The sequence below is a fragment of the Diabrotica virgifera genome, chromosome 6 (assembly GCF_917563875.1).
Source record: "Diabrotica virgifera virgifera chromosome 6, PGI_DIABVI_V3a".
NCBI lineage: Eukaryota > Metazoa > Arthropoda > Insecta > Coleoptera > Chrysomelidae > Diabrotica > Diabrotica virgifera.
In genome coordinates, this window is record NC_065448.1 from 83704147 (window position 1) to 83719854 (window position 15708).

At 31.5% G+C, this 15708-nt stretch overlaps 2 protein-coding genes across 5 annotated transcripts in view; both read left to right on the top strand.

Annotated features, from left to right (window-relative positions):
- The window catches only part of LOC126886504 (zinc finger protein 678-like), a 100964-nt gene extending 89359 nt beyond the window's left edge, over positions 1–11605 (top strand). For both annotated transcript variants that reach the window (XM_050653464.1, XM_050653466.1), the window contains one exon: positions 10114–11605. In XM_050653464.1, coding sequence (XP_050509421.1) covers positions 10114–11324 — 1211 coding nt within the window. In that variant the 3' untranslated portion in view covers positions 11325–11605. The remainder of the gene's footprint in view (positions 1–10113) is intronic.
- Positions 11606–12456: 851 nt separating this feature from the next.
- LOC126886516 (uncharacterized) overlaps positions 12457–15708 on the top strand; it is a 129481-nt gene continuing 126229 nt past the window's right edge. For all 3 annotated transcript variants that reach the window (XM_050653497.1, XM_050653495.1, XM_050653496.1), the window contains exon 1: positions 12457–12823. In XM_050653497.1, the coding sequence (XP_050509454.1) occupies positions 12655–12823 (169 nt within the window). In that variant the 5' untranslated portion in view covers positions 12457–12654. The remainder of the gene's footprint in view (positions 12824–15708) is intronic.

Genomic DNA, 15708 nt, shown 5'->3' on the forward strand with positions numbered 1-15708 from the left:
AATAAAAAACCAATAAGTATTGTACTATTTTATTTCTATAAATATAAAGATGTAATAACTGAAAAAATATATATAGTATACAATAAAAACTAATAAGCAATCGAGAAAAGAGAAAAAGTAATTTTTTTAATTAATATATTAATTAATATATATGGAAACGTTTTGATCATTATGGTCAGAAGCTTATGTTCCATATGAAAGCAGCCTTTAGCTTTTTTTGTTGGAACGCAAGTATAATCAGGAGAATGTAAACCTATTATGAAGAGTGTATTGTCAATTATCAAGCATTAACTTGAATGTTGAAACAATTTCAAGTGATATTGGATCAAACTTTTTGAATTAGCTAAATTATATAATGTTACTATATAATGTTATATAAATGTTGGAAAATAACAATTAATAGTTGTAGGCTATATAGAAAATAAGTCTATACAAAATATTATGAGCTACAAACTGATACAAAAACAAAGTACTAACGCCAAGCCAAGCCAAACAAACAACTGTGACAACAAACGCCGATCCTGTACAAGACAAATGTCACCAAAATTATTTGCTATTCATACAAATTGAGAAATGGCCGATCTGGCACATGCGCATAAAAATTTAGTTCATAGATAATCCGTTTGTGTCGGTTCTTGGGAGATATTTATTCTTTGCCTGTGCTGAAATAGAACGTTATACGTTATTTACGTCTTGACACGATATTATCGTTTGCATTTGCGATATCTCTCTAATAAGACCTTATTATAGAGATAAAAATTAAAATAAGAGTAAGAACAAGACAATTAAGAATAAGATCATTGAAAAGAGTAAAACGTTGAATTTAATTATTTTGTCATTTAAAGAACAACATAACCCATAATACTTAACATAAACCATAGTACAACATGAAAGTGAAATTAGAAATACTATGTTATAAGGGAGTTAAGGAGTTGTTAAATACTTTTGCATATTATGGGTATACGAAATGGAGAATTTATGGACAATGTATCTGTTAGGGAGCAGTTGAAGTGCTGTGTAATTAATCACAAATTGCTTCAAGAGCTGTTATTGAAAGAACATTTTGTATTTTGAAGAGAATATTTCCAATATTAATATGTGAAATAAGATGCAAGTTATATTTAAAGAATAATATGAGCTTGTTCAGTTTTACTAGTTTTACAGTTTCATTGAAATTTGCACTAACAAATATGAAGGTGGTGCGATTTAATGGAACAAGCTTTGTTGTTTATTTGGGTTTATATTTATGACTGCCGACACTAAATCCATTCGCCAAATCGAACATGCTGTGGCAGTACATTTTCAAACAGGAGCAAATCTAGTGCAACTACATTTTGTGTGTGTTTGTTTGTGGTAAAATTATTCGCAATTTAAGGCAAGTTTAAATGGTTAATGTTGATAATTTTATTTTTATTGGACTGCAGTTTGCTAGTAAAGTTATAAATAAATAGGTATAGTATATATATAGTTTAATATTGGTGTCTGATTTTAAGTATTTTATTATTAGCAGTTTTTTAATAAATTTATAAATACATATTAATGTTTGATTTTACGTATCCTTTAAAATATGTTATATCACTTTCCGTTAAAAGGACTTCCACAACTAGCAAAAATGTATGAACAATTTGTTTTAACGGGTTTTGTAGAACCGTTGATACACAGATGCGTTGCAGAGCACATATAGAAAATTAAACAGATTGTGGATGAGTGGAATGCCCTATACAAAGCTTGAACGCCACAAAAGCGACTAAAATCCAGGAAAAGCTTCCTTGGAACAGTGCAGGATGAGTATTTTCCTCTTCCCTAGGTTCAATGAACCAGACAATCTCTAGACCTAGACTTTAAAACACGGAAAACTATAAATAGGATAAGACCAGGGGTCGCTCCAGTAAAATCAAACATTATAAAATGGAGGAAAATAGACCAAGCTGATGTGAACTGTGACTATGGAAAAATACAGAATATGGAACATCTTCTTACATGCAGAAACTATCCTTGTACCCTCGAAGATTTGTGGCTCTGCAACAAAGATGGAGCCGACATAGCCCAAAACTGTGTTTTAAAGGACAAAAATAATAGATGAATTAGCTTTATGGTGGATGAATTATTTTGACAGTATATTTAAATAAACAAAAGCTGATGGCACGAAAGTGTAATACTTTTGGTTCAAAACGATATAGATTCTAATACATCAAGGATAAAAAATTTCAAAAATAAATACTTAAACCACTTAAATCTTTGTTTTATTGTATGAACCTGTTTATATTTTAATACCATTTATGTTATATATCTGTTGAATTGAACTCTACCTTTGAATGAAGAATTTGAACAAATCCTAAACTTTTCCACAATGTCTCAAGTATGATATACTTGTGCATTCAAATTAATTGAAATTAGGTAGGTACATCTTATATATCTGTAATAAAAATATTTATTTCTATACAAAAATGTCTGGAGTTTAAATGAGTTGTAAAGAAATTCTATGTCTGATTATTGTACCTAATTATTAAACACTAAAATTATTTACAAAAATTATATTTAAATTCCTGTTTACAAACTTTTTCTAATAACTCAATGGTCTTAAATATTCTTTTTTATATTGATTTGGGTCAAAACATTAATAATCTATATCTGAGAATAAACTGTTATTCCTTTATTTAGGAGTTCTTTTTAATAAATAAAACTTCAACTTAGATCAAAAATATCCAGATGTGATAAAAACATAAATAAAAGTGAAGTTAGACGACTTTCTTTTCTTGTTTCTTCACATAATTTGACAAATATGTCACATTTTTGACACGTTACGTCAAAATACAGGATCCAGGGTTGCCAGATTGGGGGAATTTCCCCCAAATTTGGGGTATTTTTTCTTGTTTGGGGGTATACACTGAATGGGGAATTTTTTGGAGGAAAATTTTTTCGCATTGGGGTTTTTTGGGGTATAATTTTAAGAACACATTCCATTGCTTGGCCGATTTTGAATTTCAAGTTAAACTGTGATTCACAAAAATCTTTGAATATAAATTCATTTACAGTCGATTCTGCCATCTAGTACAAACTACTTAACTTATTTTGTAAAGCATTACAGTTTTCTTCAATAGCGACACAACAAAATTTGGTTTTTGGGTTCTTGATGGTGTATTTAAATATTCATAATGGTACCGGTACCTATGTGAAACACAGAAAATTGTATCTACAAGTTTAACTTTTATTTACTTTTCTAGAATTAACTTTGAAGAAGGTTATATTTCTGGTGTGTTCAATAATACGCATAATTAATTTAAATTAGTGTTTGTAGACGTGTTAATCTAAAATATGCCTAAAGAAAAGGAGTATACCCGAAAATACCGACTTGCTTGGGAATCGGATGCTGAACTTAAAGAAAGGTAATCTGTTTAATATAATTTTAATGGTGTGGGTCATTAATAATTAATTATTCTATGTATGATGGATTGGTCCTGTATCAGAAGATGACACAAAATCATTTTGTAAGATATGTAAATGGCAGATATACAATATATTGTATAAAATCTACTAAAATTCTACGCTGCTAAAATGACACTTGACAGTCAAAAAAGAAGAAAAAATGACAGATGACAGCCCAAAAAGAAGATGAAATGACAGATGACAGCTCAGAAAAAAGAGGAAGAAATGGCAAATGAATTTTGGGGGATTTTTTTTAAATAATGTCATTTTTGGGGGAATTTTTAGTTCAGGTTGGGGGAATTGTATAAATCGGTCTGGCAACCCTGACAGGATCCTTTATTAAAAGATTTTTGTCCTTTATTTTTCCTTAAATACAGGCGGCCTGTATTTTATTACAGGACAAAAATAAAGGATGTGATACTGCGCTTGCGTATATGTCAAAATAAAGGATCTTTTATTAAAGGACGATGTTAAATGGGGTTTCGATATCTCTCTTGCCAACGTCTTTTAAGTCGGCCTGTAATAAAAGATCCTTTATTTTGACATATAAGCATGCGCAGTATTGCGTCTTTTATTTTTGTCCTTTAATAAAATACATACTTTTATTATAAATACATACATTATTTTAAATACATACTAATTACTAATTAAATACTCTGTATTTAAGGAAAAACAGAGGACACCCTTCTTTTATAAAAGTTCCTTTATTTTAACATAATGTGAAGAAAGGTCTAACTTCACTTGTATTTTGAATTTATCTTGTCACTTCTTTGGATTGATAATATTTATGTATTGTGGAGTTGATATTTGATTTTGATTAAACTTTCATCATTAAAGTTGTATGTTGGGTTTTACTTATTAAAAAGTAATATTCTCAGATATAGATTATTGATGTTTTGACCCCAAAGGAATATAAAAAAGAACATTTTATTGAAGCTTGAGTGATTACAAAAAGTTGTAAAAAGCAATATTATGTAAATAATTTTAAAGTGTTACTAATTACAATAATCAGACATAGACATAGAATATCATTAACTCATTTGAACTAATATATTTTACATTTTTGTATAGAAATAAATATTTATTATAGATATAAGAGGTAATTTTGATAAATTTTAATGAAGGTTAGGATTTGTTAAAATTCTAGATTCAAAATAGAGTTCAATTCAACAGATATAATATAACAACAGGTTGACAAAATAAAACAAAGGTTCAAGTATTTATTTTTGAAAATTTAGTCTTTTATAGATTAGAATCTATAAAGTTTTTAATCACAAGTATTAATACACTTTCATTTTCATCCATCTTCTTCTTTTGGTTCCTATCCGTTTCGAATGTTGGAAATCATATTAGCAATCATAACCTTGCTAGCTGCGATTCGAAACAGTTCCATTGATATTCTCCCTCTACTGGGTCTTCGCTTACCTTTGACTGTACCTTGCAATATGAACTGCAGCAGGGAGTAACGGTGCTGATTTCTCATATGCGTCCCAGATACTGCAGTTTTATGCGTTTAATGGTAAACACAATCTCCAATTCTTTCTTCATTCCTTTTAGAACCTCCTTGTTCGTGATCCATTTCATGCCATCAGTATTTGTTAATTTAAACACTATAATTCTTCTATTATCTTTTTGTCTATCGGGAAGTTTATCTGACAGGTTAGATATTAGAGGTCTTTTCATTTCCAGATAACTCATTATTGGGAAGTTTATATAACAGTATCCTTAGTATCTGTCTTTTCAGCTCCGGATAACTAGTTAACGGGAGTTTGTCTCTGTCAGATATCTATTAGTATCTAATCTGTCAGATAAACTTCCTGATAACTAGTTATCCAGAGGTGAACAGAGAGGGCCATAATGGATCGTAATGAACATATTTGAAGCGATAAAAGATGAAGCACCAATAGCATGTATATATTTATAATTTATTATTTAAAACCTGCTAATAATCATAAAATACTTAAAATCAGTCACCAATATAATATTTATATTTATTTATACATTTATTAACAAACTGCAGTCCAATAAAAATAAAATTAGTTTAAGCTAGCTTTAAATGTCGAACAATATTTTTAAACAAACACACACAATTTAGTTGCATTAGATTAGCTCCTGGTTGAAAATGTACTGCCACAGCTTCTAATATATCAATATCAACAGCACACTCATTTGCCAGTATTTCAACGTTTTCTCTATTATCTACTGCAATATTATGTAAAACTGAACAAGCTGATATTATTCTTTGAACAAAAGGTAACTTGCATCTCATTACATATGTTAAAATGGGAAATCTCTTCAAAATACCAAATGTCCTTTCAATAACAATTCTTGAAGGGATTTGTGATTGATTATAAAACACAACTTCTGTCTGAATATTCTGCAATTGTGTCATTAGGTAGTTGTAGTTGAGGACTAGATATCCACTATTCCCTAATAATATATTCTCCAGAAATTACCCATTTTATATACCCATAATGCAAAAGTATTTAAAAACTCCTAAAATAGTATTTCCAATTGCACTTCCATATTATTAACGATGAGTATTATGGGATATATTATGTTGTTCTCTAAATATCTTTAAATGACAAAATAATTAAATTTAACGTTTTACTCTTTTCAATTATCTTATTTTAATTTTTATGAACAAATGGAATTTTATAGGTTATTTTTATATTTACAAAAATATTTCATGTCATTTGTCAAAATAAAAGATTCTTTAACTGCGTTTGCAATACCACTCTTTTAGACCCGTCCTGTATTTGTCCTTTATTAAAGTATCCTGTAATAAAGGATCCTTTATTTGCTGGTGGCAATAGAGAGTTATCGAAACCGTCGTTTGGTAATAAAAGATCCTTTATTTTGACACTTTTGACATATAAGCATGGTTATTTATGTCAAAATAAAGGAGCTTTTATTAAAGGACGATGTTAAATAGGGTTTCGATATCTCTCTAATAACTCTCTATTAACATAAATGTCTAACGTCTATCATCTATCATCTGTCAGTTCTCTTCTACTTATTAGAAAAAGGACAGGAAGGAGGTTTTTAACGATCTACAACACTGTCCTCCGATCACTCCCCGATAATAATCACAATACATTCAAAGATCTTAAAGATAGACTGTATATTATAATGGTAATATTATTAAATTGTTTTCGATCAAAATTTAATACAAGTTACGTAAAAATTATCCGAGCGTGCGGATTTGAAGCGAGCCGGGCGATTTGCAAAATTCGGCCACTCGAAAAAGCACCGATATTTTAAAAATAATTTTTAATAATTAAATGTAGGTAACTATATTTTATAATAATTTTTATTTTAAGATAATATGAGTCTTTCTTTAGTCAATGACTGTAAAATAATTTCTTAATTGTTATAAATAAAGGCACTACTAATGTAGTGCCTTTATTTTTTAGTACGATTTAAGAAAAAACAAAACAATTATCTCGGCTTCAGTTGGTTGTAAAATTTTTTTATTTTTTGATAAATCTTCGTTTCATCTTCAAAAACAATAATCTGTAAGTTAGAAACTCATAGGGTGTACAGGGCCGCTTCAGCTCTAAATGTTTATAACGAAATTTGCCCCCTTATTTTCAAACCTAAAAATTAGATGTTTAAAAATGTTTTACGCATTTATTTACATCAGAATATGAAAATATAACTCTTTAGAAGGAGACTGGATCTTGGATTAACTCTGTACGATTTTTTTTCAAAAATTAAAGCCTTCGACATTTGACCTCTTGGGATAAATAATTTATAATATCTAAGCAACAAATTCGTTAATCCGGCCTTACAATTTTTTTATGTTTGGAATTAAAAGATCTTCATTTTAAAGCTTTTAAAAAAATTATTTGTACAATAAATAACGCAATTATAAAAAACGGCCATTTTGGACCTTTTGCAGGCTGTTTTGCAATAACCAATAAACGAAATTAAACTTACCATAGCTCAAATTGTAGGTTTTTTTAATTTACTACAACTTTCTATTAAAAAGTTTTTCTCTAGAATCAATATCCTAAGCAGCAAAATTAAAAATCATTGCAAATTTAACAAATGAAAATCGCAATAAAAAAAAGCTCACAATATTTGGTCACATTTTAGTAGAAGCATTGTGTGTGTTTATAATCAATGGTAGAAGTTATTCCTGGCATCGTCCTTTACAACACCTGATAGGTTTCAAAAATTCCTGAATTATATCACGTTTTTTCACCCACAGCCTGAGGTAATAGTAGGAAATACAACGATAAGTGTCAAGGAAGACTTTGTTAGACTGAGAAATGCCGCAATACAATTGGGCCTCCGAATAAACGAGAATAAAACAAAATATACAGTGTTAGTCAAAAGTCCGTACCCCCCTCTTATCTTTTGAACGGTTGTAAATATAATAGTGAAATTTGGAGGGAGGAAATAAACAGACGTAAGCTTCTTAACTAGTCATGACAGGTGACGTAATAGTGACAGATGACGTTACAGAGCAACTGTTACCGATAATTTTAAATGGGACCTTATAGCAAGTGATACCTCGTTTGAAAGGTATTCAAAATACCCATTCAGGCATGCTAATTTTTTTGGGTTTAAGTTGATTTTGATTTTGGTGAATAAATTAAATAAATATAATATTGTAGTTTCGCATTTAATTAATAAATATTCAAAGGTCCGCCTATGTTTTTTTTTGTCAAAAAATTTGACGTTTTTCAATTCTCTAGTAGTTTTTACGTCAAAGTCAACCTTTTTGACAAGTTATCATAGGCGGAATTTTGAATATTTATTAATTAAATGCGAAACTACAACTTTATATTTATTTCATTTATTCGTCAAAATTAGCTTAAACTCAAACAAAATTAGTATGACTGAATAGTTATTTTCAATACCTTTTAAACGAGGTATCACTTGCCATAAGGTCCCATTTAAAATTATCTGTCACAGTGGTGCTGTAATGTCATCTGTTACTATTACTTCACCTGTCATGACTAGTTAAGAAGCCTACGTCCGTTTATTTCCTCCCTCCAAATTTCACTATTATAGGTATAACCGTTCAAAAGATACGAGGGGGGGTACGGACTTTTGACTAGCACTGTATACCTAGCTACAATACGAAATATGAAAATATTGCAGTCTCGCATATAGAATCTTTGTGAGGGGATAACTGGTGACGAACAGTTTGGTTTCCGAAACGGTATGGGTACTCGGGAAACTCTTTTTTTCATGCGAATACTCTTACAAAAGAGCATTGAGTTTAGAAAAAATATTTACGTATGCTTTATAGATTTCGAAAAAACCTTTGAGAGAGTACCACATACATTACTATTTCAATGCTTGTCTTAAGTTGGACAAAGAAGTTTCAGCTAAAGTTTCTATTAAGCATCAGACAGGGATGTGTTACGTCACCGACATTGTTCAATGCCTACACCGAACCAATTTTTGAGGAAGCGTTAAATAACCGCCGCGAAGGTGTTAAAAACGGTGGTGAAATCATTAATAACATCAGATGGGCAGATGACACCGCCATAATGGCAGGGTGGAACACTTTAGATATCTGGGTAGTTGGATTGACTACAGGATGGAAAGTGGTGAGGAAATTTCGACCAGAATAGAACTTGCACGAAAAAGCTTTATTAGCTCGCGTTCTGTATTGTGCAGTAGAAGTCTGTCATTAACCACACGTCTAAGAGTATTGAAGTGCTACCAGGAGCGTCATTTGAAATTTTGTTGGGAGGGCAAGCATTATATATACAATACATTATATATGATGTAATGATGAAAATTGTGTATTTTTTGTAAATTTCAGTAATTTTCAGGGCCAGGGGGTGGCCTGGCCCTGAAAATTTCATAACGCCTGAGGCCCCTGACTATCAAATGACGCCCCCGAGTGCTACGTCTGGTCCGTTTTGTTCTATGCATGTGAAACTTCAACAACAAAAGTGAAGAATCTCTTAGAAGCGTTTGAGTTGTGGTTGTGGTGTTACCGTCGCATGCTCAGAATCCCGTGGACAGCAAACATATCCAACGAGCGTGTGATGGAGACCATGCACAAAGAGCGAGAATTGATCAACGGCATAAAAATGAGAGGTCCAATACTTCGGTCATATAAAGACAAACTTTTTGTACTAAAGTACTAATTTATGTGGGATCTGACACAAGCCCTACCTCCCATTTTTTTTCTTTTTTTATTAAAATACTAACAAAACCTTAGTAACGAACTTTCTTTTTTTGAATAATGAGCCTTTGTGTAAACTTCGAATCATAGAACATAAAACATAGAAAAACTTTGTGACTTGTACACAAGACGGAAACCATTAAACAAAATATTTTAATAAAATATAGTTTTACTAAATTACTGTTGGGAATTTATTTCTCTAACACAAGGTAAAATCGAAGGAAAATGCTGGATTGGAAGAAAACAACTGTCCTGGCTACGTAAAATTAGACAATGGACAGGTCTAATGGTCGAGGAATTGTTTCATGTAGCTGCCGACCGAGAAACATTTCATCAGTTTGTTAATACGACAATAGCCAACACTTAAAAACAAGCAGTGCTTGTTTAAAAACAGCTTAAAAACTTCTCACACAAAGAAGAAGAAATTTAGTATGCTTCAGTTTGAGTTTTTAAAATTATTTGTTCTGTTTCTGTTTCATTAATCTTTTTCCTTAATTAATATAAAATATATATTCTAGTTTTTATTTTAGATTTCAACGAAGACCAGAGCACATCGGAACCTATGAAAAGAACAGCTGTACGTTCCTTAAGCCGGCCTGTTGAAGAAAAATCATTAAAGTGCGAAATATGTTTCAAGCAGTTTTCCCAAACAAAGTTGTTACAAAGACATTTGATGACGCACACCGAAGAAAGACCTCACAGGTGTGAACTTTGTCTTAAGCAATTTAAACAAATATATCAATTGAATAGGCATTTGAAATTACACACTGGACAAAAACCTTACGAGTGTGAAATTTGTTTAAAGTCGTTTTCTCAAGCAAGTTATGTGAAACAGCATATGAAATTTCACACTGGAGAAACGCCTTACACGTGTGAAATTTGTTCTAAGCAATTTAAAGAATCGGGAAATTTGAAAAAACATTTGATGACTCACACTGGGGAAAAACCTCACAAGTGTGAAATTTGTTTTAAGCTGTTTAGGGAAACAAGTAGTTTGAAAACACATTTGAGAATACACACTGGAGAGAAACCTTACAAGTGTGAAATTTGTTTTAAACAATTTAGTATAGCAGGAAGTTTGAAATCACATTTGAGAGTGCATACTGGAGAAAAGCCGTACAACTGTGAAATTTGTTTTAAGCAATTTAGTAAACCAGGTACTTTGAAAAAACATCTGACATCTGTGCACACTGAAGAAAAACCTTACCAGTGTGAAATTTGCTTGAAGCCATTTTCTTGGAAAGATTCTTTGAGACAACATTTGGTGAAACACACTGGAGAAAAATCTTATAAGTGTGAAGTTTGTTTGAAGCAATTTTCATTGGCAGATTATTTGAAACAACATATGAAAGTGCACACTGGGGAAAAACCTTACAAGTGCAAAATTTGTTTAAAGCAATTTACTCAAGCAAATGGTTTGAAAAGACATTTGAGAACACATAGTGGAGAAACACCTTACAAGTGTGAAATTTGTTTTAAGCAGTTTAGCCAAGCAGATCATTTGAAAACTCATCTGACAGTGCACTCTGGGGAAACACCTTACCAGTGTGAAATTTGCTTGAAGCTATTTTCTCGGAAAGAGTATTTGAAAAAACATTTGGTGAAACATACTGAAGAGAAATCTCACAAGTGTGAAGTTTGTTTTAAGCAATTTAGTTTACTAAGTTCAATGAAACGGCATGTTAAGGTGCATTTAAATAAAAACGAATACGAACGAACGAACGAAGAAACGAATTCGTAGGTGTTCGCTTAGTTATTCGTTTGCTACAAAGTAAGACCATTTAAATTATAGGGAACGAACGCATTTGTTGATGATCCGTCCGCAATGTCAGATACAGATGAAGATCTAATCACTAGCACTGCTAATTTTAATGCAATAATGCCTAATAAAATGAAATGTGTGTTTCAAGGGACAAAATGAGAAAATAAGATATGTCATATTCATAATAAATAGTATAAATTGTGTATAAATGTATTGAATTTGTAAAATTTGTATGTATTCAGTATAAATTTTGATACGAATTCAATTATTTCATTTTCTCTTGTCTCTTTTCCGTAATGATTTAATTTAAAAAAATTTATTTTAATAATTAAAACAAAAACAATTATTTCCAGACTCTTAAAATAAATTAATCCAGGTATTTTTTATTAATTTGTTGAAAATTTCGAAGAGCTCTCTTTTTGTCTTTCTCGTGTAAATGATGCCAGAAGCGAATTAATTTTTCTTTACTCGTTTACACCGCAAGTAGAGCAAGAAGGCCGAAGGCCAAAAAGCATAATAGATTACATAGTCTACACGCAAGAAATTAAACAAAATATAAAACAAGTCTGTACAGAACAGAGAGAATACAGCAGAATAGCAATAATAAAGCTAAAAGATGAACAAAAGAAAAGGAGATATCAAGAAGAAACTAATAAGGAGTTCAAAATGGAGGAGAGAAAAAATAGAAATTTAGATGGAGTAAACATGAGAAAATTTAAAGAAGTAATAATGAAGAAGGCAGAAGAGATATACGGCAATCTAACAGTCGGAAAATTAAACAAAAAGACGGAATGGTGGAATGCAGATATACAGGAAGAAGTGAGGAAAAAGAAAAAGGCATGGAAAAAAATACAATAGTACCAGGGTGGGGAAAAATCTGATTTTTATTAAAAAAATCAAAAACCATTGATTTTTTTAAAAAAATCACGATTTATTTGATTTTTTAAATTTGAATATAAAATTTGAACATTTTGATTCTTTGAAATTATTGTTAATTATTTTAATGTATAAGTCTAAAAATTATAATACAATTTGCGGCTCAAAAACTTGTGACAACGCATTTGTCGCGCTTCTTGCGAGAAAATTCTTGTCGCAATTTGTTTTCCTTCTGTCCTATACACTCGCTATACAGTGCCGAGTGAGGCGAGGCACGAACACGAACGCGTTTGTTGTGCTTTTTGCAAGAATATTCCTGTCGAGGCTTGTTTTCCTTCTCAACCTATAAATTGACGTTGCCCAACAATTTCACGCATTTCGCTAGTTAGGTTAGTTAAATGAAGTGAAAACATATAAATAAAAATAAAGTAAAATGAGTGGAAGAAAAGAGGACCCAATATGGCAGTTCTATATTAAGACAACAAATCCAAATAAATTGGGGTGTAGCGCTATTTGTAGAAAGTGCAGGAAAGATATTCAAGGGTTAGTCCAAAGACTTAAAGCACACCACGATGTTTGTAATTATCAAGAGAGGAATACAGGTAAATAAATTAATATTAATTATCATAGTATATACAGGGTGAGTCAAAATAATTGCAAAAAATTTAAGGACGTGATTCGTTGTTAATAATTAATAAGTATTTTCTTAATAAACATATAGGTTTGCATGTTTCCCCAAGAAGTTAAATCCACTTAAAGTTGAGGAAAATAAATTATTTTTATTTTTTTTCTCGAATATGGGTGATGTTACAATAAGAAATTTTACAAGTTATTCCTATCGATAAATTGGCTATCTACAGGTATTTTTTTTTAATCGCTTTCTAATTATCTAAGGGGTTGAAACTTCTAACCCCTAACAATCCTTTTTACAGAACTTTTTAACAGAACACAATTTAAAAATAAAAAAATATGTATTATTATCCTCAATTTATTTAAAAAATAATTTTGATTTCTTTGATAAAGTTTGTGGTTTTTAAGTAAATAAATAAAATTTGCAGTCATGCATTTTCGGGTTGTTCCGTAAGTTTCATAATAAAAATTAAGTAATGACTGGTAGGCGGCTGTCAAGTCGGTCTGACTTTTATGTCACAGTAAAATTTGAACATTATTATCACATTGTGTATCAAATTGTTAAGATGAATAATTACACAAATGCAGAAATGACCGACATGCATTTTGTGTCCCTAATAGCACAAGGACGTCCAATGGACGTCCATTGGACGTCCTTCACGGACTTTAGGGACGTCCATTGGACGTCCGTTTTCGTCCGAGGAACGTCCTTTATACGTCCTATTTTGGTCCAAATGTCGCGCTACCGAACGTCCATTGGACGTCCATCTAAGGTCCGAGGGGACGTATATTGGACCTTAATCGGACGTAATTTGGACCTTGATCGGACGTCCTAGGGGACGTAACTTGGACCTTAATCGGACGTAAATTGGACCTTAATCGGACGTAAATTGGACCTAAATCGGACGTAAATTGGACCTTAATCGGACGTAAATTGGACCTTAATCGGACGTAAATTGGACCTTAATAGGACGTAAATTGGACCTTAATGGGACGTAAATGGGACCTTAACCGGACGTAAATTGGACCTTAATAGGACGTAAATTGGACCTTACTCGGACGTAAATGGGACCTTAATCGGACGTAAATTGGACCTTAATCGGACGTAAATTGGACCTTATCGGACGTAAATTGGACATTAATAGGACGTAAATTGGACCTTAATCGGACGTAAATGGGACCTTAATCGGACGTAAATTGGACCTGAATCGGAAGTAAATTGGACCTTAACCGGATGTTCTAGGGGACGTGAATTGGACCTTAACAGGACGTCCAATTTTGGTCCAAATGCCACGTTGCCAAACGCCCAATGGAGGTCCACTTAACATCCGAAGGGACGTTCGGTGGACGTCAATTGGCCTTCATAGGACGTCCCAGTTTGGTCCAAAGTCTTGCTGCCGAACATCCATCTAATGTCGTGGGAAATAAAAAATATATTTTTTAAGGAACTTATATTACATCTTATATTAAATTACAATTATTGGATATTACATTATTTACATTAAATTACAATACACTTCTCCAAGAAATTAACGCACCACCTTAAATATGGGGTATTTTTGATGTCTCGTATTTCCTAAACCTGTTGTTTCATCTAAGTGATTTTTTTATAATATTATAGCCTAGGCTATAGGTTACCTCCTTAAGCTTGTCATGCACAGGGAGCTATGCTGTAATATATGTACATTATATCATATCGCTCTCTATAGTAATGAGTGAGCCTGCAGACAGGAAACAAATGGTTCCGTATGTGCAGGCTCACTCATTACTATAGAGTGCGATGTGATATAATATATATTACAGTATAGCTCCCCGTGCATGACAAGCATAAGGAGGTACTTAACTTATAGCCTAGGCTAGAATATTATAAAAAAATCACTTAGATGCAACAACAGGTTTAGGAAATTCGAGACATCAAAAATGCCCAATTTTTAAGGTGGTGCGTAATCGGTTGTATATACAGGGTGTAACAAAAATACACGTCATAAATTATATCACATATTCTGGGACCAAAAATAGTTCGAATGAACCTAACTTACCTTAGTACAAATATGCACATAAAAAAAGTTACAGCCCTTTGAAATTACAAAATGAAAATCGATTTTTTCGATTATATCGAAAACTATTAGCGATTTTTTATTGAAAATGGACATGTGGCAGTATTATGGCAGGAATATCTTAAAGAAAAATTATGGTGAATTTTGTGCACCCCATAAAAATTTTATGGGGGTCTTGATCCCTTAGATCCTCCCAAACTTTTGTGTACGTTCCAATTCAATTTTATTATTGTGGTACCATTAGTTAAATTCAATATTTTTGTTTCTTAGTATTTTTCAGATAAGGCAGTTTTTATCGAGTTGCGACTTCTTTTTTAACATGTCTACATAAAAATTTTATGGGGGTTTTGTTCCTTTAAACCCCCCAAATGTTTGTGTACGTTCCAATTAAACTATTACTGAGGTACCATTAGTTAAACAGAATGTTTTTAAAACTTTTTTGCCTCTTTGTATTTTTTCGATAAGGCACATTTTATCGAGATCTGGCTTCTTTTTTAATATGGTTCAAAATATACCTAAAAATGTAAAGCATAGATAAGTCTGCATATTATTACCAAGTCTCCATAATCGTACTTAACCATATACAAATATGTGGTGGATTTGACAAATATTCAAAATATTTCGATAAAAATTGACTTTTCGAAAAAGCAATGAGGCAAAAAAGTTTTTAAAACGTTGTGTTTAAATGGTACTACAATAATAATTAAATTGAAACGTGCACAAAAGTTTGGGGGGGTTTAAAGGAACAAAACCCCCAAAATATTTTTATGGGGTGTCCAAATTTTACTATAGTTTTTTCG